Here is a 26566-nt window from a genome sequence, read left to right on the forward strand (position 1 = left end):
GAGGAGGAACCTATGCAACTGGGACGGTCACCTCTACCAGGTTCGGTGAGACAACAACGTCGGCAAGACGGACTATGCCTGTATTGTGGTCAGTCGGGTCATTTCGTTCGTCAATGTCCGGTACGACCTAACCGTACCCCAGGATATCGCCTCGGAACTGCCAAACCGGTGAGTGAGACTCCAGTGTTGAACATTACATCTAAACAAATGTATGTGCCTGTCACCTTATCTGTCGGAGAGAAAGTGCGCAGGTTGGAGGGACTTATTGATTCCGGAGCGGCTGCCAGCTTTCTGGATATGGGTCTTGCTGAGGAGTTGGGAGTTCAACTTATCCCAATTCAACCTCCCCTGAGAGTCAACGCGCTAGACGGTGAGCCCATGGGCACTGGGTTCATTACGCACCGTACCGGGGAAATCAAGTTACAAGTGGGCTCCCTGCACCATGAGAACATAATTCTGTTCGTCATCTCCGCCCCACGGGAGCCGCTAGTCCTTGGCCACCCCTGGCTCGTTACCCATGATCCGGTCATCTCCTGGAAATCTGGCGATATCACGGCTTGGAGTGAGGTATGTAGGGCTGAGTGCCTCATTTTACCTTGCAAAACGTCTACTGTGGAGGATGCGAAGGGTGCGGTGTCTACTGTTGTTCCTACAGAGTACCAGGATTACGCGCAGGTGTTCTCCAAGGAGAGGGCTTCCGTGCTACCACCGCATCGGGCCTGGGATTGTGCAATTGATCTGCTATCCAGGGCTACCCCTCCTCGCGGACGAATCTACCCTTTGTCTCAGCCGGAACGGGAATCTATGAGCCAGTATATTGATGAGGCACTTCAGCAAGGGGCCATTCGCCCATCTACGTCTCCCGCCGCATCCAGTTTTTTCTTTGTTAAGAAAAAGGATGGCGGACTTCGTCCTTGCATAGACTATCGAGGTTTGAACGATATCACCATAAAAAATCGTTACCCCCTTCCTTTGATTCCAGCGGCCCTCGAGCAGGTGGGGCAAGCCTCCATCTACAGTAAACTGGACCTCAGGAGTGCGTACAATCTGGTGCGCATTAGAGAGGGGGATGAATGGAAGACCGCCTTCATCACCCATCGAGGACATTATGAATATTGTGTTATGCCCTATGGACTTACTAACGCGCCCTCTGTGTTCCAGGCGTTCATGAATGACATTTTTAGGGACTTGATTGATCGTTTCGTCATAGTGTACATCGATGACATCCTAATCTACTCTAACTCTCTGAGTGAACATGTGTCCCATGTACGACAGGTTCTGGACCGACTCCGCCAACACTCTCTGTTCGTGAAGGCCGAGAAGAGTGAATTCCATGTCACGACGATTTCCTTCCTTGGGGCCATACTCACTCCCGACGGGGTAAGACTGGATGAATCCAAGGTACAAGCTGTACGAGACTGGCCTCAACCCCAGATGGTGAAAGAGCTTTTGAGATTCTTGGGGTTTCCCAATTACTATAGACGGTTCGTGCGTAATTTCAGCACCACCGCATCTCCCCTGTCGGCGATGACCAGCCACAAGGGGCGTGGTCTGAAATGGACGGAGGGGGCAGTGCAGGCTTTTGAGACATTGAAACAACGATTTACCACCGTTCCCATTTTGTGTCAGCCGGATCCTACGTTGCCGTTCATCGTGGAGGTGGACGCCTCGGAGGTTGGAGTTGGAGCCGTGCTATCCCAGCGCCAAGGTGAGCCGCCCAAATCACGACCCTGTGCTTTTTTTTCTAAGAAGCTGAATCCGGCCGAGCAGAACTACGACGTGGGAAATCGTGAATTGCTGGCGGTGAAGTTAGCACTGGAGGAGTGGAGACATTGGCTGGAGGGAGCAGCTCATCCGTTCCAAGTGCTCACGGACCACCGCAATCTGGAGTATCTTCACAGTGCTAAACGACTGAACTCCCGACAGGCAAGGTGGTCTTTGTTCTTCAACCGTTTCCAATTCACTGTCTCTTATATTCCCGGGTCCAAGAATTGTAAGGCGGACGCGCTTTCCCGACGGTTTGAGCGCGCTGACAGACCGGTTGAACCAGAACCTATCATCCCCATGAGTTGCCGTGCTGGCCCTGTGAGGTGGGCTATCGATGACACGATTCAGGAGAGCCTACAAGCGGAACCAGCCCCTCCAGAAACCCCGGTGTCGAAGGTGTTTGTACCAGCTTCGCTTCGACCTCAACTGATGGAATGGTGCCACACGTCGCTAGGATCTGGTCATCCCGGAATCACTCGAACTACTCGACTCATCAGTCGAAAATACTGGTGGGATTCCCTCACAGATGACGCCCGAGACTACGTATTATCCTGCCCAGTTTGTGCTCAGTCCAAGGCGCATCGAGCACTACCGGAGGGCAAGCTGATGCCATTGCCAACTCCTCAACGACCCTGGTCGCACATCGCGATGGACTTTGTTACCGACCTACCAGAATCAGAGGGCCATACTGTAATTCTCGTGGTCATCGATCGATTCTCAAAGATGTGTCGGTTAGTACCCATGACCCGTTTACCTAACGCCACTCAGATGGCGGAGACTATGTTTAACCAGGTGTTCCGGCAGTTTGGTGTTCCAGAGGATATTGTTTCCGACCGGGGACCCCAGTTCGTATCCCGGGTTTGGAAGGCCTTCTGCGAACGCTTGGGTATCTCGGTGAGCCTCACCTCCGGATATCATCCCCAGGCCAATGGGCAGACCGAACGGCTCAACCAGGAAATTGGGAAGTATCTACGGCAACAATGTTCGCGGCAGCCGCAAGAGTGGAGCCGATTCCTTCCTTGGGCAGAGTATGCTCAGAACTCACTCATTCACACCTCCCTACGTCTAACGCCCTTTCAGTGTGTTCTAGGATATCAACCACCCCTGTTCCCGTGGGATACCGCACCCGGGATGGTACCGGCGGTGGACGAGTGGTTCCGTCGGAGTGCGCAGGTCTGGGAGACGGCCCATCAACATCTCAGTCAAGCCTCACAGCAGCAAAAGACCTATGCCGACCGACGCCGGAGACCTACTCCCACTTATCAAACCGGACAACGAGTGTGGCTGTCTACCCGAGACCTGCGGTTCCGACGGAGCTGCAAGAAGCTCCAACCCAGGTACATTGGTCCTTTCAAAGTTCAGAGACGTATTAACCCTGTCACCTACCGTCTGTTACTCCCTCGACACTACAGGATAAACCCTACGTTCCACGTCTCCCTGCTGAAACCTGTTCATTATAGCCCGATGTATCCACCAATCGCTCAACAACCTACTACACCACCTTTGGAGGATGAACAGGACACCACCTATACAGTCCACGAGATACTGGAGTCAAGACGGAGACGAGGGGGCATCGAATATCTCGTGGACTGGGAGGGATATGGACCGGAGGAACGGTCCTGGGTTCCTGCTAAGGACATACTAGACCCCGCTCTCAAGGCCACTTTCCACGCTGAACACCCAGATCATCCCGGACCCCGACCCAGAGGAAGACCACCCGGTAGAGGTAGAAGGCCGTCAGGAGCCGGCCCTGTGGAGGGGGATACCGTAAGGGATCGGGGGTTGGCTGGGTCTAGACAGAGTCTGACACTTCCCCGATCTACAGAGAGGGGGAGTCATCAGACTCGATCTGGTTCACCTGAGTTCTGAGCACACCTGTCCATAATTAGGGTAGGATATAAGGTGTGCTCAGAGGTTCAGTCGGTGCGAGGTATTGTTCCTTTGTGACTTGCTAAGCGTTTTGTTCCGAGAGAGAGTTTGTTGTTTTGATTACCCGTGTATCCGACCTGTGCCTTGCTGTTTGACTCCCCGTATTGCTTAATCCTCTGCTTGTCTGCCCCAGTGATTACCGTTCTCTGATCCTGTGCCTGTGACCATGACTACGACTAAGCCCGTTCCTTTGGTACCTCTGCCTGTCTATGCCTGGCCCGGTTTTGACCACAGCCCGCCCGACCACGATTAAGCTATTCCCTTGTCTGTACTCTAATAAAGCATCGCTATTCTGCGATTGGATCTTACCACTCTGTCCGAGTATTCATTACACTAACTAGCCCCAGAGATAGGCTATCCGATGTCAAACCAACTTTTCCACTGTTGTATATCAGCCGGCTAAAGCTAATTGGCTAAATTAAAAGCTTACCATTCGTGCATATATTATGACAACATTTGGTGAAGTTTTAATTTGTTTTGGTCTTCGGCAAGTATTCTTTCCGGCTGCTCGTGCACACATTTCTCTTGATGCAAGTCGAAGTCTACTCCCCTTTGTCAGTGATTGGTAAACAGTACTACTCCGAGTAGGAGTGGGAACATGAAGTGTTTGTTGTCATTCAACGAGAGATGACTAGTTTTCGTGCACATTTATCACTTGAGAAATACTGCACCAAACACCTTAGCTAGATGTTCTTTACTATTCGGCTATCAGATTTGCAACCAATGCTCCTTATAGGACACATCACTGCACTCTATACTCCTCTGTAAACTGGTCATCTCTGTATACCCGTCGCAAGACTCACTGGTTGATGCTTATTTATAAAACCCTCTTAGGCCTCATTCCCCCCTATCTGAGATACCTACTACAGCCCTCATCCTCCACATACAACACCCGTTCTGACAGTCTCATTCTGTTAAAGGTCCCCAAAGCACACACATCCCTGGGTCGCTCCTCTTATCAGTTCAATGCAGCTAGCGACTGGAACGAGCTGCAAAAAGCACTCAAACTGAACAGTTTTATCTCAATCTCTTCATTCAAAGACTCAATCATGGACACTCTTACTGACACTTGTGGCTGCTTCGCGTGATGTATTGTTGTCTCTACCTTCTTGCCCTTTGTGCTGTTGTCTGTGCCCAACAATGTTTGTACCATGTTTTGTGCTGCTACCATGTTGTGCTGCTGCCATGTTGTGTTGCTCCCGTGTTGTTGTCATGTGTTGCTGCCATGCTGTGTTGTTGCCTTAGGCCTCTCTTTATGTAGTGTTGTGGTGTCTCTCTTGTCGTGATGTGTGTTTTGTCATATATTTAAAAAAATTATCCCAGCCCCCGTCCCCGCAGGAGGCCTTTTGGTAGGCAATCATTGTAAATAAGAATTTGTTCTTAACTGACTTGCCTTGTTAAATAAAGGTTAAATAAAGGTTAAATAAAATAAATTAATAGACTAGACTGGGCGAGTGCGTCCGCATGTTGATTTTGTCCTCCACACCAGACATGATCAGGACACGCAGGTTGAAATATCAAAATGAACTCTGAACCAACTATATTAGTTTGGGGACAGGTCGAAACACACTCATTGACATTTAGCTAGCTAGCTTGCTGTTGCTAGCTAATTTGTCCTGGGATATAAACATTGGGTTGTTATTTTACCTGAAATGCACAAGGTCCTTTTTTTCTGGATCTTTGTAGAATTCTGACCCATTTTGCGTCACACAAAATCGTGTGTTCTCTACTACGAAAATGAATCCACGGATAAAAGGGGAAAACTAGTTTTTTTTTCTAGTAATCTCTCCTCCTTCAGTCTTAGTCTTCTTCTTCTTCTTCTTCTTCTTCTTCTGTGAACTTTATATGGCGGTTGGCAACTAACTTTAAATTGCATTACCATCACCAGCTGGACTGGAGTGTGGACCTCAGCTCATCTTTCAATCACCCACATGGGTATATGCTCTTAAAAACCAATGAGGAGATGGGAGAGGCAGGACTTGCAGCGCATCAAAAATAGAACCAAGTTCTATTTTAGCGCCTGGCTACGCAGACACTTGTTGACGCACGCGAGCAGTTTGGATGAAATTATTGAATAACGTGTATGTGTACATTTATTTTGCGACGCTCGCACACGCAACGCGGGCTGTGTGGTCAGCATGTTAGACCTCAAAATAAATGACAGATGTCTTTATTTATTTATTGAATATTTTGTGGAAGTGTTTCTGGCTATGTTGTTGCTACAGTAGCTCAAGAGGGACAAACAACAGTAATATTGTCGCTTTTTTCTTGTTATTCAAGCGAAGGACTTTAGGGAGTATGCGAGCACAGGTGTTTGTTTTGCCTAGCCAAGTTCTGCTAGAAGCAAACCAAACCTATGTATGCAGATGCCTTTACTGTGTACTGTTTTGGCAGAGTGAATGTACAAACTCTTGCCAGGTGTGACACCCACATAACCCTCCCCCCCCCCCCCAGTCATGAACTAAAATACACCTTCAATAGAGACTCTCCATTGAGAATTATTTTGAATCCAGGAACAGGCTTAATCTGAGTCGGGGAAACCAGTCCTTAAGATTTCGTTTTGTTGGTAAATCTCTTACAGGAGCTGAGAGAAACGAAGCGACGCCACGAGTCTTGCATGATGGAGCTGGGTAACGGAAAACAGGAGGACTTTGAGAGCAGGCTGGCCGAGGCCCTAATGGAGATGCGTTCCCAGCACGAGCTACAGATCAAGATGTACAAGGATGACATAGAGAAAACCTATACATCTAAGGTAGCCCATCCATCAGATTTTGAGGTTGAGAAAGATCGTTTCATGATGTGCAATGTGCCTACTAGTAGTATATTCAGAAAGCTGTAGGACAACATGCATGCTACCGGTTGAGAGATTTGAGCACAAGTGATTGATTGAAGTACATTTCATCAGCATAGTTAAGGGATGAATAGCATCAGTTCAGCCCACCACTGATTCTGGTCCCCATGCTCCCAAGGACTGATGCCCTATTGTTGTTCTCTGCCAGTTGGAGAACGCCCGTCAGTCTGCTGACAGGAGCAGCCACCTGGTGGGGGCAGCCCATGAGGAGCTGCAGCAGACCAGAGTACGCATCGAGTCTATGTCTGCCCAACTCAGCCAGCTGCAGAAACAGGTACAGTATTTGTGCAGGTTTGTTGTAGATCTTTTCAACTGTCAAAACAATAACAGTTACATACGCACGCACAACCAAAATATTCCACAGTTAATTTTGGTTACCCAGAAGTATAATTATCTTGCGAAAGTTTGTCATTTCCTGTTATACTTCTGGAGGGAATGCCGTTAAGAATTGTGATTGCCTTTGTGCAAAGGAAGGAAGCCAAGTCTCCTCCATCGCAAACGGAAACTCTCGGCCAAACCCCTCCCTTTCGCTAAATTCACCCGTGTTTATCATCGCCAAAAGCACATTTTTGTTAGTGGAAACGTTTATCATCCGCACACAGGCTTAAAAATCATTGCACTAGTTAATTTTCTGTATATTTTCTGTTTGCTCTGGTGTTTAATTTGGCTAGCACACTAAATAACATCACAGAGCTAGCGTGATGTGAAGGTAGAAAAATATCAGCTTACCTTGTCAGCCAGCTAGCTAGATAAATTAATTTATCTTACGACATCCAACAAAGTAACTATGTAGCTAGTATATACACTACCAGTCAAAAGTTTGGACACACCTTCTCATTCAAGGGGTTTTCTTAATTTTTACTATTTTTTACATTGTAGAATAGTAGTGAAGAAATCCACACTATGAAATAACACATATGGAATCATGTAGTAACCAAAAAATATATTTTATATTTGAGATTCCTCAAAGTAGCCACCCTTTGCCTTGATGACAGCTTTGCACACGCATTCTCTCAACCAGCTTCATGAGGTAGTCACCTGGAATGCATTTCAATTAACAGGTGTGCCTTCTTAAAAGTTAATTTGTGGAATTTCTTTCCTTCTTAATGCGTTTGAGCCAAGCAGTTGTGTTGTGACAAGGTAGGGGGGTATACAGAAGATAGCCCTATTTGGTAAAAGACCAAGTCCATATTATGGCAAGAACAGCTCAAATAAGCAAAGAGAAACAACAGTCCATCATTACTTTAAGACATCAGTCAATACGGAAAATCTTTGAAGAACTTTGAAAGTTTCTTCAATTGCAGTCGCAAAAACCTTCAAGTGCTATGATGAAACTGGCTCTCATGAGGACTGCCACAGGAATGGAAGACCCAGAGTTACCTCTGCTGCAGAGGATAAGTTCATTAGAGTTACCATCCTCAGAAATTGCAGCCCAAATAAATGCTTCACAGGGTTCAAGTAACAGACACATCTCAACATCAACTGTTCAGAGGAGACTGTGTGAATCAGGTCTTCATGGTCGAATTGCTGCAAAGAAACCACTACTAAAGGACACCAATAAGAAGAAGAGACTTGCTTGGGCCAAGAAACACAAGCAATGGACATTAGACCGGTGGAAATGTGTCCTTTGCTCTGCAGTCCAAATTTGAGATTTTTGGTTCCAACCGCCATGGCTTTGTGAGACGCGGTGTGGGTGAACGGATGATCTCCGCATGTGTATTTCCCACCGTAAAGCATGGAGGAGGATGTGTTATGGTGTGGGGGTGCTTTGCTGGTGACACAATTACCCGACCTCAACCCAATTGAGATGGTTTGGGATGAGTTGGACCGCAGAGTGAAGGAAAAGCAGCCAACAAGTGCTCAGCATATGTGGGAACTCTAACGGACCCCCTGCAACTGGACAGACATTTTATGAGACTCCTGTTTCCACGAATCAAGAACAAACATAATACGAACAAAATCAAATGACACTTGAAGTTAGCATGCCAACCACTGGAGAAGGAGGACAGTGAGTGTAGCAGAATGAAGCAAATCCTTACGCTTATGGTATTAAAATATAGGTAAATTCATGATAGACAGGAGGAGACACTACTTCAAGTCTTAGGGGGATGACATCACATCACATTGGCTACTAGAACTCACCTCTGCTCCAGTCACACCCCTTTCACCTCCTCCTATGCCGCCGACAGTATAACATAGCCACCGACTGTGTGATCTGAGTCAATGTAGCAGAATTAAACAGGGGCGCAACTTTGGAAGTGGGGGGACATATTATTATTATTTTATTTTTTATTCAGTTGGATAAACACTCCAAACAGCCTACCCGACCGCTCGGAGGCGTCCACATGGCCCTAAAGCACACCGTTGCCTTGTTTTGAATCACATTCCAATGATAAAACTGGGGGGCACAAAAATACTATTTCAGAATGTGGGGGCGATATGTCCCCAGTGAAATCAATCAATCAATTTTATTTTATATAGCCCTTCTTACATCAGCTAATATCTCGAAGTGCTGTACAGAAACCCAGCCTAAAACCCCAAACAGCTAGTAATGCAGGTGTAGAAGCACGGTGGCTAGGAAAAACTCCCTAGAAAGGCGAAAACCTAGGAAGAAACCTAGAGAGGAACCAGGCTATGAGGGGTGGCCAGTCCTCTTCTGGCTGTGCCGGGTGAAGATTATAACAGAACCATGCCAAGATGTTCAAAAATGTTCATAAGTGACAAGCATGGTCAAATAATAATCAGGAATAAATCTCAGTTGGCTTGTTGAAAGATGCGCCACTGGAATTAAATACCCACAAAATGAAATCTGTGGATGCTAGTTTGACTCAGTTCACACAGTCTGCTCTGCTGACTGCTGAGGTTGATGCGGAGAAGGATGAAGTCAGTGAGTGTAGCAGAGGGGTGAGTGTGTTGCACATTAGCTAGTTGACAGGTGCTAGGCTATTTCTCAATTCATCCTTCCTCGATTCCTCTCCTCCTCAAAACCCATTGGAGAAGGTCAGAAGGGTAGGGACCTTGTACCTTCTCCTCCAATACAGTTGCAATACAATAAAGGTGAGGAAATGGGATGTGAGGAATCAAGGAAAGACGAAGTGAGACAAAGCCCTTGTAGCCATCGTGTGGTGATGTAATAATAATAATAAATAATATGCCATTTAGCAGACGCTTTTATCCAAAGCGACTTACAGTCATGCATGCATACATTTTTGTGTATGGGTGGTCCCGGGGATTGAACCCACTACCTTGGCGTTACAAGCGCCGTGCTCTACCAGCTGAGCTACAGAGGACCACCAGATGTCACCCACCCTTAGACCTAAAGTACTGTTATCCTAGCCCAACTAGGGTAATGGATGCTGCTTTGTGGGTATGAAGTGGTGTTGTGGACAGGGGTTGCATCCCAGATCAGCCATACAGGGATTGTTACACCCACACCAATGATCAAGGACATCAGCTGCAAATCTATGCAATAACATCAGACAAAATGAGAGTGAGTGACAATCAAATGAAATAGACAAACAGGGAATGTTAAATGACCATAAAATACACTATACTAAATTCAAAGAATCAACACTTTATTTCATATCATACAAAGAACACCTATGTAAATGGTTAGTGGGTTTAGACATCCATCTTACTCCAAAAAAGAGATAACTGAATAGTTAAATGAATAGTGTCTAATACAAATAATAAGCAGAATGTCATAATACAAGTAATAAACAGAATGTCAGGTGTTAGGGCTGGGCTGCCATACATTTATTTGGAAAATTTCCTCTTACAAGCTCTACAAGCCAGAATGTTGAATAAAATTATATTTTAACATACTTTACCGGTTGTCCATGCGGTTGGTCCTTTTGTGTAATTACATCAACTTTTCAAAGCGCTGGTAGTGCTTTCAGATTATTTCTATCACCTGATGCATGCGCAGAAGATGAAAATACATGCATGAGACGCATGCCTACTTGTAGAGCTCGTGCACGTGTTTACATGGTTCTGCGCATGTTTCAGGTGATAGAAATCTGAAAGCACTTGCAAGGCTTTGAAAAGTTGATGTAATTACAGTGGGGGAAAAAAGTATTTAGTCAGCCACCAATTGTGCAAGTTCTCCCACTTAAAAAGATGAGAGAGGCCTGTAATTTTCATCATAGATACACGTCAACTATGACAGACAAATTGAGAAAAAAAAATCCAGGAAATCACATTGTAGGATTTTTTATGAATTTATTTGCAAATTATGGAGGAAAATAAGTATTTGGTCACCTACAAACAAGCAAGATTTCTGGCTCTCACAGACCTGTAACTTCTTCTTTAAGAGGCTCCTCTGTCCTCCACTCGTTACCTGTATTAATGGCACCTGTTTGAACTTGTTATCAGTATAAAATACACCTGTCCACAACCTCAAACAGTCACACTCCAAACTCCACTATGGCCAAGACCAAAGAGCTGTCAAAGGCTCCACGCAAGATCTCACCCCGTGGGGTCAAAATGATCACAAGAACGGTGAGCAAAAATCCCAGAACCACACGGGGGGACCTAGTGAATGACCTGCAGAGAGCTGGGACCAAAGTAACAAAGCCTATCATCAGTAACACACTACGCCGCCAGGGACTCAAATCCTGCAGTGCAAGACGTGTCCCCCTGCTTAAGCCAGTACATGTCCAGGCCCGTCTGAAGTTTGCTAGAGTGCATTTGGATGATCCAGAAGAGAATGTCATATGGTCAGATGAAACCAAAATATAACATTTTGGTAAAAACTCAACTCGTCGTGTTTGGAGGACAAAGAATGCTGAGTTACATCCAAAGAACACCATACCTACTGTGAAGCATGGGGGTGGAAACATCATGCTTTGGGGTTGTTTTTCTGCAAAGGGACCAGGACGACTGATCCGTGTAAAGGAAAGAATGAATGGGGCCATGTATCGTGAGATTTTGAGTGAAAACCTCCTTCCATCAGTTTGGGCATTGAAGATGAAACGTGGCTGGGTCTTTCAGCATGACAATGATCCCAAACACACTGCCCGGGCAACGAAGGAGTGGCTTCGTAAGAAGCATTTCAAGGTCCTGGAGTGGCCTAGCCAGTCTCCAGATCTCAACCCCATAGAAAATCTTTGGAGGGAGTTGAAAGTCTGTGTTGCCCAGCGACAGCCCCAAAACATCACTGCTCTAAAGGAGATCTGCATGGAGGAATGGGCCAAAATACCAGCAACAGTGTGTGAAAACCTTGTGAAGACTTACAGAAAACGTTTGACCTGTGTCATTGCCAACAAAGGGTATATAACAAAGTATTGAGAAACTTTTGTTATTGACCAAATACTTATTTTCCACCATAATGTGCAAATAAATTCATTAAAAATCCTACAATGTGATTTTCTGGAAAAAAAAATCTCATTTTGTCTGTCATATTTGACGTGTACCTATGATGATAATTGCAGGCCTCTCTCATCTTTTTAAGTGGGAGAACTTCCACAATTGGTGGCTGACTAAATACTTTTTTTCCCCACTGTATACTTTCCTGTAGATATATTTTCCATTGTGAAAATATAATTTTATTATATTCTTCAGGCTGCTGCGATGCTTCTTTGGGAAATCTATTAACTATAATATTGAAAAATAGATTAGTTCCCGGTTGCAAGGAGCATCCGACCTTGACCTTGAGAAAACAACTAGACTAAGTTAGCTATAATAAGTAAGTTGTACCCATTTCATAAGAACCTTTCGACCCATTCCAGTTGGCAGCCCGTGAGGCGAAGGTGAGGGACCTGGAGGAGGCGTTGTCTCGTGAGAGGGACACCACGCGCCGTCTGCTGGGGGAGAAGGAGAGAGAGATGGCTGAGATGAGACAGAGGATGCAGCAGCAGCTGGATGAGTATCAGGAGCTGCTGGATGTCAAACTGGCCCTGGACATGGAGATCTGTGCCTACAGGAAGCTACTGGAGGGAGAGGAGCAGAGGTATAAAGACGACATAGAAATATGCATTTTATAGTCACATACAATACTTGTTAAATAGGGCAGGGTTAAACCTGTTCTGATAGCTAAGCTAGCTTGCGTTTCGATATTGAATCACTACAAGGCTGTCGGTTAGATCAGTATGGATGCCGTCTTAAATGGCTTGTCACCTCACCACCATGAACCACACACTGGTACTTTTTAGGGTTCTTTAATGAACAGCTGTACGATGTGGTTTTACAAGGAATAGAAAAAGGAACATATTATAGGACACAGTAATATGTCATTATTACTATAAGATGCATACAGTATAAAGGCTTAATCAGATAAGCTTACTACAGTATGCAATGTAAATGTAATGAAATAAGGCTGCACACAGATGTGAATACAATACTGACTTATATGCTGTATGTAATAGGCTTCCATTATATCTAAAATATAATGCAGTATAGGAGAAAATGAATTACAATAGCAGAAAACGATAGTTACCGGAGTGTAACTCCAGTTCTATGAGTGGAGCGGAGCCCCATAGGGGAGCTCTGCTCCTATTGGTTTACCCACTGCCTTAAGGCAGCAACAGCCTGAGACAAAATTATGCACACACCTGCAGCCAATAGGAGTACAGGTGTCCCTATAAGAGGGGACGCTTCCCCTCAATCAGCCTCCCGAGATATTTATCTTCAGCGAGACTAGAGAGGGTCGGCAGGGCCTTAAGTCCTATGGGGCTCCGCTCCACTCATAGAACTGGAGTTACACTCCGGTAACTATCGTTCTATATCGTGGAGCTCCGCCCCATAGGGGAGCTCTGCTCCTATTGGTTTAAGGCGGAGCGCCACGCTCCAAAATGTACTCCCTGCCGAGCCCAACACTTCCCATCGAAATGAAAAGGTCAGGCCTAGCAATGGCTGTGACCAAGTCCCGCAGTACTGTAACCACTGTATCACAATACATGGTGTCACAATATACTGCGTCATCGGTCCAAATCTCCCCACCTAGTCCAATGGCAACACCAATGTCTAGTGGGCAGATCACCAGAATACGGGCCATACTAATCTGTACTAGCAGATAGATGGTACCTCAATATCCTGTTACAACAATACCGACCACTAATGGAATGAAACAAAGTGTCACTCTACATTGTGTACACGGTAGCCCGCCCCACTCAATCAATGGAACCCCAAAGATTAGTGGGCAGATCCCAGAACATGATTCATACTAATCTGAACAAGCAGATAGATGACGTCACATTCCGTCAAAATTGTCATGACCGGTCTAATAGTACCGTAACCAAGGTTACTACTATTATTCCTCATCATTCCGCCTCAACCCAGTTATTCACTGGTGGGCAGATCAATACATGCCTTCTACTGTACTGAACATGTCAGTCAGGAGTCATGCTATAATATGTCCTTCTATCAGAAGTGGACCTGAAAGAGACCTGTCTCTTCGGTCCTGCATTCCTGTCTCTTAGCTCAAGTCCTCCCCTCAGCCACGCTGAGTACAGACTGAGCCAAAGAGTTAGAAGACATATCCAAGAGATAGAAACTGATAAATGGAGACGGTGATGACCACGACGCCGCTGCCAGATATCCTCTACCCCTGTTCCTCTGAAAAGGGCAGTAGAAGCCGCTACTCCACGAGTGGAGTGGGCTCTTATACCCTGAGGCAATTGTCGCACCGCTGCCTCATAAGCTGTCTCAATGCCTTCGCAAAGCCAATGAGACAGACGCTGTTTTGAAAGTGGTCTACCTAGTGCAGCCGCACCATGACACACAAACAGCTGAGGCGATTACCTAATCGCTGCTGTGCGCTCAACGTAACACACCAAAGCGCGCACTGGGCACAGGCAATGGAGCCTTTCCTCTCTCCTCTCCCCATGGGGAGGGGGAGAAAAAGCCCACAGCTCCACGGTCTGTGATCTATATGAGCTCTTAAAAACCGTCGGCATAAATGCCGGGTTAGGACTTAACACCGCTCTGCTCAAATCGCTATTAATGGCAAGGCAGTCGGGTCTTGTCGAAAGAGCACACAAATCACTGACACGCTTAGCAGTAGTCAAAGAGAGCAACAGTGCCGTCTTCATAGACAGCATCTTGAGGGGTAATTGATTCAATGGCTTGAACAGCGACTCACAGAGCACTTCGAGTACCAAAGCCAAATCCCACTGAGGAAGCGTGGCTCTAGGCATTGGCCTAAGCCGCCGCGTTCCTAATAAGAAACGTTTCACTAGAGGGTGGCTGAAGACAGTGTCTCTGCCAAACCCCTCGTGACAAGCTGAAATCGCCGCTGCAAACACCTTAATGGTGGCGGGCGATCACTGCTTATTAAACATAAACTGCAGGAACGAGAGTGCACTCTCAACCTGACAGTTCATGGGATCTACATTCTCTGTGACACACCACTGTGAAAAACGTTCCATTTACTGGCATACACCCTGGAAGTGGAACCGGCACGTGAACCCTGTATGGTACTGATTACTAAATCAGATAACCCACGGCGCTCTAGTCTGTCCCTCTCAGGAGCCAAGCCTTCAGTGGTTGGACGATTATGGGCAATCGCCCTATCGAGCCCTCCGCCTGAGACAACACGTCCCGTCGATGTGGAATTGGCCAAGGTGGCGCAATCAACATCTGACTCATCTCCGCAAACCATGGAGCCCCTGGGCGATCGGGGGCCACCAATATTATTGACAGCCCGCCTGATCTCACCCTGGCTAACAGTGGGAGAATGCATGACAGCGGTGGGAATGCATACAGGAGAACTCTCGGCCACGGTCGGTGCGCGAACGCGTCCGTCCTCAGTGGCGGTTCGTCCTGATCCCTCAGAGAGAGCCATAGAGGACAATGCGCGTTCATGCGTGACGCGAATAGATCCACCTCGGCTCTCCCGAACTGTTCCCAAACTGGGTCTAGTCCTAGTTGGGAGAACCATCGCTGCATCCTGCGCATGCGCAGGAGTCCCAGCGGAACCACGAAATGGGCTGACGACATGAGACCCAAGAGTGACATGACTGACAGCGCCGTTAACGTGTGATTCGGACTAAACCTTCTCAGGTCTAGCAACAGGGCTACCCTTCCCTGATGACGCAACAGTTCCAATGCCGCCTCCACACATTTGGAAAATGTGCGAGGTGCCAGGGCGTACCCGAATGGCATCCTCGTGAACTCGTACGCCACCCCTTGAAAGGCGAATCGCAGAAACTTTCTGTGACGCGGCTGCACCGGCACATGAAAGTACGCGTCCTTTAGGTCTATGCTCGTACAAAAGTCTCCTTTCTGGACATCCTCCAGTGGACGTTTTGTCGTTAGCATTTGGAAGGGCCTTTTGGCTACGCTCCCGTTGAGAATGCGTAAATCCAATATTGGCCTCATTCCCCCCATCTTTTTGGGCACCAGGAAATAGGGCGAAAATAGCCCTTTGTTCCTTTGCTCCTGGGGAACTACTGTGACCGCCTCCTTCGCCAAAAGTTCCGTAATCTCTGAAACCAGAGCGGCCACCTTTTCGGGCGTTTTCATCACCGTCTCCACCACCCTGGGGGGGTCCGATGAAATTGGGTGGCATAACCCTTCTCCAACACCTGGTCTAGCCAGTGGGAGAGAGTGCAGCTTCACTGCCACTCCCAGCAATGCAGAGAAAGTGGAAGAGCGCGAAACTGTGGTACACTTAGTAGGAAAGACCTGTATTCCTCGACGGCCCTCGCCGCCGCTGTTCCCCAGCACTGAAGTGGTGGAACAGCCCAAGGCGGGCCTCCCAAGAGAGGGAGAGGAAACATCAGCGCGTTCTAAGAGAAACGGGGGCGCCGATACGTTGGTTAAACTCGTAACCGTAGTAATCCGGCCCTCCGTGAACGCAGCACGGGTCTGAACTGCACTGACTGAGGCGTTAGCCTGAGACAGAGCGCCATCCCCGAATAGCGGTCGCATCATCATGCCATTATCTGGCTGAGACTGCAGCCTGCTATGTGAGACACTCACTACAGCACTCCTAGGAGTCTGTAAAGTGAGGTCTTTACAAGGTAACACAAGGCGGCGCCTTGATACCTTTTTAATACCTACCTTATGTGTGCGCTCAGCAACGCACCCTGGAATACGGGCCGCCCTCAATCATATTCACTTCCGGTACGGCGGGAATGGGGGGCTGTGCTATTTCTAGCCGTCTAGCAGCCCTCTCAATGAGCCCGGGGAAGTCTGAGCGCAGAGAGGCCGCTGCGAAAGACAGGGCTTCTGACCTCTCAGAGCCTGTGTCTTCATCGCCCAGGGAAGAATAAGACCTCTCACTCTCCAAAGGAAATGGGGTCTTAAAAGTCTGGGTCCTGAGACTGGACTGTTCCATAGGAACGTCCATCTCATCCCCATCATCCCTGTCATCCCCAGAGTCAGCCTCTCCAGATGACGCCTCAGAAGCTGAGGGCAAAACTGAGAGCACGTCCTCTAGGGGAATATCATCCCTAAAAAATGCGCGCCGCTGCTTTCTCTCCTTCAAAGGAAGGAGGGCACAGCTGGCACATTTAAGGGGAACGCTGACGCCATCCTTGGCGTGCTGTGCACCCAAACACACGAAACATAGGTTGTGGGGGTCCGCAGCCATCAAGGAGTTACAGCGGCATTGAGCTCTGAAAATAGCTTTTGGGGGTGGAAAATCTCCTGGTGTGCTCATTTAGGACGACGTCGATGAACTGGAAAATCGACGGCGTTTCTTCGTCCTGAGTCTTTTCTTCGTCTCTTCTTGGCTTCTTCAGTCTAGTCCAGTCGCTGAAGATAAAGGGAGGATGATTGAGGGGAGGCATCCCCTCTTATAGGGACACCTGTACTCCTATTGGCTGCAGGTGTGTGCATAATTTTGTCTCAGGCTGTTGCTGCCTTAGGGCAGTGGGTAAACCAATAGGAGCAGAGCTCCCCTATGGGGCGGAGCTCCACGATATAGAACTGTGTACTGACCATGAAAATGGTGAGAGCGCTCACTAACACAACTTAAACCTGCTATCTATAATAAGCTGCCGCTGTTACCAGCAGGCTGTACAATGTAAACAAACGCTGACCACGATAATAAAAGGACATAAATATTCTTAAATCTCAAGCATAAACATAACTACAATGCACTGTGTGCATGACGCATAGAAAATAGTTAGCCTGGCTAACTAGCTAGTTGCTAGCAATGACGATGCATAAGCAATTACAACTTGGAGGCGGGACTTACAACAAGCAGGCTAAAGAGAATGTCTCTGATTGGATAGAAGTTTGGTGGTGATTGACTGATGATCTGTTGGGTATTCTAACTCAAGGGACAAACTAGGGGTGCATAGGGAAATACTACATCTGAAGGCCTTTTCTACAATACTAATGCATATTGTACATTCTTACATACTGACAAAACACATACTTTACATGTACTTACTCACAGGGCTACAAACAGTCACATGTGGCACATACGGTATAAAATGTACTGTATACATCTGGCTGCATACACAGGTCAGAAGCACAAATACATGTCAAACTCAGTCATTCACAAATTACTCTTGCTCTTCTCCCTTCTCGGTTGTTAAAACCCCTTCCCCCCTCTCATCATGGGTGAATTCTACCCCCTCCAGGCTGCGTCTGTCCCCCAGCCCTCCCTCCACGCGAGTGACAGCAAGTGGATCAGGCACCCGTACCGTCCACTGCAGTTCCTCTACCAAGAAGCGCCGTCTCAACAACACCGACAGTGAGGCCTCCGGCCTGACAGGAGGCACTGTGGCGCGAACACGCATCACCCAGCAGGCCTCTGCCAGTGGACGCGTCACTGTGGATGAAGTGGACCTGGATGGGAAGTATGTGCTGCTCAGCAACAAAGCAGATGAGGTGAGAGGGGGTTGTTTGGCATTTTAGACATTAAAGTCAGTTTGTAGTTTTCGTATTAGGTTGAATGGACGAGGCAGAAGAGGGATGTTTACAAATCTACTGCCACTGCTTTAGCACTCTAATTAGGGATTTACAGTAAATCCATCCTCTACATCACTCCCACAGGACCAGAACCTGGGAAACTGGCAGCTGAAGCGACAGATGGGCTCCGGCACCTCCATCACCTTCAAGTTCCCCCCTAAATTCACCCTGAAGGCCGGACAGAGGGTCACGGTAAGTGTGTCTGAAAAGCTCCAACTACCATTGTGTTGAACATGGTCATTTTAGCTGTGGTAAAAAAATATAAATACTTCTGACCACTTATTAATGTTCTTTTGGGGAATCAGATCTGGGCATCTGCAGCTGGCGGCAGCCACAACCCCCCTTCTGACCTGGTGTGGAAGACCCAGACCTCATGGGGCAGTGGAGACCACTTCCAGACCACTCTGATCAGTGCCAACGGAGAGGTGGGCACACACTGTTAACTAATAACAAACACAACAATAACAACAACAACAAGAAATGTACAACATTGATTTACCATGCCCCCACAAACATGTTCATATTATAGTCAGTGACATGCAACGGAGCTCTCTCTCTATTCAGGAAATGGCTATGAGGAAGGTGACCCGCACCCTATTTGACGAGGATGATGATGACATGGTGAGTGCAATCAAATGCCAATTGAGTATTAAAAGGGTGTGTCTTCCGACTTTGGCACGTCCATAAGGAATGCAGCAAAATGAATGTGTGGTTAATAGATATATCTCTGACGCCCCCTGCAGGTGGCCCATAGCACATGCGGAGGAGACGGTGAGTATAACCTGCGTAGCCGGTGTGGCTCCTGTGGCCTGCCCGCTGACAGCAAGTCCAGTGGCGGCTTCTCTGTGTCCTCCGCCTCCCGCTCCATCCGCAGTGGGGGCATCGCTGAGGGCCTCCTCCCACACTCCTATGTCGTGAGCAGCAGCACGCCTCGAAGGGTAGGTCCTATAAGTCCCACAGACACACAACATTTTTAGTCCCTATAGGTAGGCGACTGCCCATTTGAAATCTACAGTTCATCTGCTGGAAGCACGCACACAAACCTGTTTAATGACACAGAACTCTGGTTGTATAATCATTGAGCTATTCAACATATTAAGATATTTTGTACAACAAACAGCATATGTTAAAACATATATCTCCTTTTTCAGAGTGGATCTAGAATGGAGAACTGCCCCATCATGTGAGGCCTTGATTTCTAACTGGTGCATATGGACTCCATTTCATCTCAATTTTATGTATCTATCTTTTTTTATGCTCTTTATACAGTATGTTTTTCTAACTTTTTACATTATAATACATTCAGACATGCACATTTATTGTATTTGACTGCTGTTTAGATCGAGACAGAGCACAAATAAAGGTTAGATTAATTTGTTGCTATGAAAATTGTATTTAACCACTGTTGCCACTGCCAACTATATATTTTCCCAATGGATCCCTGCATGTTACAGTACGCCTCCACTCTGATCTGGAACACATCTTGTTTCTATTCATGTCCCAATGAATACAATAATAGAATATGCTGGACCAATACAATTGCCTCAAGTTTTTTTTTTAAAGGTGTGTCTTTGTTCTTGTGGTCTCGTTTTGTTATTCAATGCTGCACATTGTATTGGCTGTTTGTACCTGGATTACTGGATACACTGTGTTTTATGTGTGCTTCTGCCTCCACAGAGTCATATGGTTTGTCTCAGTTAAAATATGATCTGTTCTTTTCATTGACAAATCATAGGAAAAAAGAAATAATAAAATAATAAAAATTAATATGGAAAATAGCTACAAGAACATAAGGTGGTCATATAAAAGGAAAATACTGACACTTGGTTCTTATATTATCTGTTTTTATTTTTAACAATTTAGGGATTTAGAATTACATGTAAATTAATTGCAAAAAAATGAGGGTTTATGCCTTTCCACTTGCATCTTTGAAAATACATATTTATCTTTGAAAATACATATTCACACAATTATTGCCTTTTACATAAATGTCCTTGGTCATTTCTGATATGATCCACTTAATGATTATATTATCGGTTATGACTATACAGTAGACTTTTTATTATGTTAGCAATGACATCATCCCACTTCCTACAGGTAAGGCTTTTTTTTTTTGTAAACAGTTTCTGTAGTTGGGTACTGTTAAATCAGTGAAGGTAGCTCAAAGTGGTCTTGTGATGATTTTCTGTGTTTGTTCCGCCCAGAGGTGGCGGGCGCTTCGTGTCACGCACCTTGGGACAAGTTATCCCGTGAGAGATTTTGTGCCCAACCCACTCAGCATTTCCCAAACACGTGTAGTTTTTTGCCCTAACACTACACAGGTGATTCAAATTATCAAAGCTTGGTAATTAGTTGATTATTTGAATCAGCTGTGTAGTGCTAGAGCAAAAACCAAAACGTGCACTGAGTTTGGGAAACCCTGCTTAAGGTGTTTTAGATGCCAAGCTTATGGTCATGTTGCAGCACTGTGTAGGAGGGAGATTCCAAGATGTGAGAAGTGTGCAGGAGGGAATGGGACAAAGGAATGTGTGGTATCGGTGGAAAAAACTATCAATTGTGGGGGTGCCCATGTTGCTGGGGATCAGAAGTGCCCGGTGCAAGAGAGACAGGTTGAGGTTGCAAGGGTCAGAGTAGAACAGAAGGTATTGCATGCTGAGGTAGTGAAGAGAGTAGAGGATGATGGGTCAAGGGTGAGTAGTAGGCCTATACAAAGTGATACGAATTTGTGCTTCAGTAAGTTTGGCTTCTTAGCATTCATTGCCATGGTTATCAACTGTACTGCAGAAATGGAACATAAATCACAGAAAATAGATGTTGTGGTGGCAGCTGCAGATAAATACTTGGGTGTATGGGTGTTATTAAATAGTGGGATATAGGTGTAGGGTTAGTTGGTGGTGCCATTTTTTTTTTTACTTTCCTCCTTTTTACTGTTGTATCACAAAATATAACGTGATTGAGCACGCAATACCGCACAGTAGGTGGCAGCATTCACAAACAAATGTGCGAACCCGATGATACCAAAAGAAGAAGAAGAAGAAACGGTTTCCGTTGATACAGGAAGTAAATGCTAAGCAGTGCACATAACTGCACCAGCCACACGGTTTTAAAGGAGATAGAAATTGTCATTTGATTCGTTAATTGTGCAATTGAATATTTGAAGATTAACAACGTTTTAATCTAGAAGATTGTGCATTTGGTGAGTCTTACTAATCATCTCTTAAATCACTTTGTTATGGATGTGAGCAGGTCAAACTAGTAGGCAAGTTGGAGGTTTTCAGTGTTGTGCTTGCTTGATATTAGGCCTCTTTCTGTATAAACTGTGTTATTTAGATGTTTTACTGCAGAGCTGTTTATAACTTAAGTTATTTATATATTTTGAGTTATGAAGACCATAGCTTAATGCACATACATGCACAATAACACTAGCCCGGTCCCAGATCTGTTTGTGCTCCTGCCAACGCCATTGCTCATTGTCAAGCCAAACATTTTTGGATGACAATTCCATAAGGAGTTGGCAAGAGCGCAGAAACAGACTGGCACACAGGCAATAACAATAGCACCTGTTTACTCATGTCATCTTCAGGGTCCATTACATTCTAACATGGGTCTCTCATTGAAATGTGAATGTGTTCCTCCTCCTCCTCCTCCAGGTGTTTGAACCAACTGGATGTTGAGTCTGCAGGCTCTGTTTAGGATTGGGTTCCTTGTGACATCACGGGCAACCACAGTCCTCTCCCACAGGGGGGCATGTCCATTGGTCAGTGTGACAAATAGTCTAAATAAGGAGTGCTTCAGTGGACAAGCATCCACCATGGCCCAGTCCATAAAATACCTTGGGTAAGGATGAGTGTGTGTGTGTGTGTGTGTGTATGTATGTATGCATGCATGCATGCCTGCATATGTGTGAACTGTGTGATATATTTATCTGTATCCTCAGGCAGGAGGAGGCCCGGCGCATTGATGAGGAGCTGTTCTCAGAGTATGGCTTCAGTGTGGACCAGCTAATGGAGCTGGCTGGGCTTAGCTGTGCTACAGCAGTCACCAGGGTGAGACTCAGCATTTCCGCTAGGAGTGTCTCTTACAATGACTGGTACTGCCCAAGGTGCTGTGAGATGGTGGATGCCACAGCTATGGGCTGTTCAGCACTGGAAAACCTCAGAAGCACGAGTTAAACTCAATTTAGTCTAGACTCTGCATGGTGTAGATTAGACATTTTCAAGTCATGAGGGCCCTACTTTAGGCTGGTTTAAATGGTTTTAGGCTTGACGTGTGCTGTAAGTGTGGCTTTTAGGCTACCTTTTTATTCACCTGTTGCCTTCTGTTCCAGGCCTACCCCACCAGCTCTCTGGTCAAAGCCAGACCCTCTTTGCTTGTGATCTGTGGCCCGGGTAACAATGGAGGAGATGGCCTGGTCTGTGCCAGACATCTCAAACTCTTTGTGAGTGTCTTGTCCTTCTCATCCGATATGTTTCTGAATATCAAGGCATGCAGTAGATATTAGAGAATTGGTTCTTGTTATAATGAACCAATTCTTCTTAAAGGCATCTATTGCTTTTGGAATCAATGCTGTGTTGTGCTTTTTCTGTAGTAGTAAGTGACTGTCAAATTGGCATCAAATAGGCATACATAGCCTATTAGTATGAATGACTAAGTAACATGCCTATAGTCTGTGATTCTGAGCATGCTTTGTGTGTGACTACAGGGATATGCACCGACCATACTGTACCCAAAGAGGCCAAACAAACTGTTGTTCCAGGGCCTGACCACCCAGTGTGAGAAGATGGACATCCCTTTCCTGACTGAAATGCCTGAGGTAGTAGTGAGCCGTGGCTCCAGTGTTAACCTCAGAGCAAAGTCTATTTGATTGTTAGGTATGTGTCCTGACTCCTGGGTTACCTCACATAAGTTTATCTGTGAGTGTCAGTGTTGTATGCAAGGTTGTTGATGTATTTATCTCGGAGTGTGTATATGTGATGGTGTGCAGTTGTGTTAATGCTGACAGTGACAGAGATGCTCCTCTTAGGCAAAAGTGGTTGACGAGGCTTACAACCTGGTGATAGACGCCATCTTTGGCTTCAGCTTCAAGGGTGCCATGCGGGAGCCTTTTGGCTCCATCCTGGACGTGCTGAAGAAGACCACTGTACCTATAGTTAGTATTGACATCCCCTCAGGTGGGTGGGCCCCTAACTCACTACAAACTAGAATCTAGAAGGCAGATATTGATTGGTGTTTTTCACTGATAAGCTAGTTGAGTAAAAATATCCAGTCTCTACTATATCTCAATCACAAAAGGTAATAATAATAGATTTTATATAGTGCTTTTCATTACAAGTAGAATCTCAAAGTCACTTTAAAAACAAAATAAACCAAAAACAATTTAGCAAAACAAATATAGGGATCTGGCAGTATTTGGGCGATGGTCTTCCACATCTTTAGATGATGGGCAGTACAGAAAGTTAGTATCTTGAGAGGAGGGAGCATAGATGGTACAGCCAGGCAGAGACCTTCAGTCAGACCGGCCACGGAGCTCCTCAATGGGGACCTCGTCGTCTTGGATAGTCGCAGCTCCTCCTCCGTAGGTAGGCTGGAACATCCACTACTGAAATGTAGCACCCACCTGGGTGATGCTTTGGCGACTATAAAAGTGGCAGCAAAACCACCACACCTCAGCAGTGGTCCAGAAAAGCAACAGACGGAGTAAGCCTCTGCATCCCCTCACACCGCAGTCCACTTCCCTCTAGGAACTGGGGCAGGGGGCTAAAAAGCTAATACTGTTGTTGCTGCATCATTCAAATCATATTAGCAAGCTAGCTAGCCAAGCCAAATATGAACTGACTTGCCATAATCAGACCTGCATTTCTGTGGGTCACCACAATATATTTTAATTAATCTATCAAAAAGTTATCAAAAACAAAACAAGTTTTATTGCAATGCAATAAAAAATGCATTGCCAACCACGGAACCAGGTACCTTCATTGCCTTGATAAAAACATTTTGGGCAGTATTTTGTTCAGAGAACATCAGGAACGTTATTTGTTGAATCCAGAGGTTCAATACAGTGTAGTGTGCCTTAAGTATATTAGCTTGGCCAAAAGGTTTCCATTTGGGATAGTGATATTCTCCCATACTGTACATGTCCTCTTCAGGTTGGGATGTGGAGCAGGGCAGCACAGACGGACTCCAGCCAGACATGCTCATCTCCCTGACTGCCCCTAAGAAGTCAGCAACACACTTCTGTGGACGCTACCACTATCTGGGGGGACGTTTTGTGCCTCCTGCCATGGAGAAGAAGTACCAGCTCAACCTACCTCCGTACCCCAATACTGACTGTGTGTACCAGCTGCAGTAGTGCCAACCTGTGATATAGTGGTAAAAAAAAAAGAAGATTGGTGGGTAAACGCTGTTCGCGGTGAATAAGGTAATGCTCCCATGTACGTGCGTTTACCCTCCGCTACACCACTGGTGCCAACTGTATAGGAGAAAGGCTGTGTAAGTACACTTAGGGTTGGAGAGGTTATCAACGTCGGTGGATCCATTATGAATTTGATGAGATGTTTATGTACTGTTTGCACGAAAGGTTATACCTAAATTGATGGGTCTTTTGCTGTTGCAGTTTGAAATGTTTTGGCATTCTTATAAGAGTTCTTATGGACAGTTGTAATTGCAGTCTGTTATTTAAATATTTAAAATTAAAAGTGACCATTTAAATTTTTTATTTTATTTGTCATTATCACATAACGTTGTAGGTATACAGTGGGGAAAAAAGTATTTAGTCAGCCACCAATTGTGCAAGTTCTCCCACTTAAAAAGATGAGAGGCCTGTAATTTTCATCATAGGTACACGTCAACTATGACAGACAAATTGAGAAAGAAAAATCCATAAAATCACATTGTAGGATTTTTTTATGAATTTATTTGCAAATTATGGTGGAAAATAAGTATTTGGTCACCTACAAACAAGCAAGATTTCTGGCTCTCACAGACCTGTAACTTCTTCTTTAAGAGGCTCCTCTGTCCTCCACTCGTTACCTGTATTAATGGCACCTGTTTGAACTTGTTATCAGTATAAAAGACACCTGTCCACAACCTCAAACAGTCACACTCCAAACTCTACTATGGCCAAGACCAAAGAGCTGTCAAAGGACACCAGAAACAAAATTGTAGACCTGCACCAGGCTGGGAAGACTGAATCTGCAATAGGTAAGCAGCTTGGTTTGAAGAAATCAACTGTGGGAGCAATTATTAGGAAATGGAAGACATACAAGACCACTGATAATCTCCCTCGATCTGGGGCTCCACGCAAGATCTCACCCCGTGGGGTCAAAATGATCACAAGAACGGTGAGCAAAAATCCCAGAACCACACGGGGGGACCTGGTGAATGACCTGCAGAGAGCTGGGACCAAAGTAACAAAGCCTACCATCAGTAACACACTACGCCGCCAGGGACTCAAATCCTGCAGTGCCAGACGTGTCCCCCTGCTTAAGCCAGTACATGTCCAGGCCCGTCTGAAGTTTGCTAGAGTGCATTTGGATGATCCAGAAGAGGATTGGGAGAATGTCATATGGTCAGATGAAACCAAAATATAATTTTTTGGTAAAAACTCAACTCGTCGTGTTTGGAGGACAAAGAATGCTGAGTTGGATCAAAATAACACCATACCTACTGTGAAGCATGGGGGTGGAAACATCATGCTTTGGGGCTTGTATCGTGAGATTTTGAGTGAAAACCTCTTTCCATCAGCAAGGGCATTGAAGATGAAACGTGGCTGGGTCTTTCTGCATGACAATGATCCCAAACACACCGGGCAACGAAGGAGTGGCTTCGTAAGAAGCATTTCAAGGTCCTGGAGTGGCCTAGCCAGTCTCCAGATCTCAACCCCATAGAAAATCTTTGGAGGGAGTTGAAAGTCCGTGTTGCCCAGCGACAGCCCCAAAACATCACTGCTCTAGAGGAGATCTGCATGGAGGAATGGGCCAAAATACCAGCAACAGTGTGTGAAAACCTTGTGAAGACTTACAGAAAACGTTTGACCTGTGTCATTGCCAACAAAGGGTATATAACAAAGTATTGAGAAACTTTTGTTATTGACCAAATACTTATTTTCCACCATAATTTGCAAATAAATTCATAAAAAATCCTACACTGTGATTT

General features: G+C 45.8%; 2 protein-coding genes across 2 annotated transcripts in view; both read left to right on the plus strand.

The window, feature by feature from the left end:
• The window catches only part of LOC311131667 (lamin-A-like), a gene marked incomplete at its 5' end in the record, with an annotated part of 29817 nt that extends 9873 nt beyond the window's left edge, over positions 1-19944 (plus strand). Inside the window, 9 exons of the mRNA XM_084164780.1 lie at positions 6278-6448; positions 6696-6821; positions 12277-12497; positions 18082-18331; positions 18497-18604; positions 18718-18837; positions 18977-19033; positions 19156-19350; positions 19564-19944. Coding sequence (XP_084020906.1) covers positions 6278-6448; positions 6696-6821; positions 12277-12497; positions 18082-18331; positions 18497-18604; positions 18718-18837; positions 18977-19033; positions 19156-19350; positions 19564-19599 — 1284 coding nt within the window. The 3' untranslated portion in view covers positions 19600-19944. The remainder of the gene's footprint in view (positions 1-6277; positions 6449-6695; positions 6822-12276; positions 12498-18081; positions 18332-18496; positions 18605-18717; positions 18838-18976; positions 19034-19155; positions 19351-19563) is intronic.
• A 1518-nt stretch (positions 19945-21462) lies between these two features.
• naxe (NAD(P)HX epimerase) lies at positions 21463-25117 on the plus strand. The gene is made up of 7 exons (XM_084164809.1): positions 21463-21608; positions 22063-22249; positions 22350-22458; positions 22740-22850; positions 23115-23225; positions 23436-23583; positions 24559-25117. The coding sequence occupies exons 2-7, from the start codon at positions 22080-22082 to the stop codon at positions 24759-24761; spliced, it is 852 nt and encodes a 283-aa protein (XP_084020935.1). The 5' UTR covers positions 21463-21608; positions 22063-22079; the 3' UTR covers positions 24762-25117.
• The last annotated feature ends 1449 nt before the right edge of the window (positions 25118-26566 follow it).

The sequence above is a fragment of the Coregonus lavaretus genome (genome assembly GCF_964263955.1).
Source record: "Coregonus lavaretus genome assembly, chromosome: 7".
Classification (NCBI taxonomy): Eukaryota; Metazoa; Chordata; class Actinopteri; order Salmoniformes; family Salmonidae; genus Coregonus; species Coregonus lavaretus.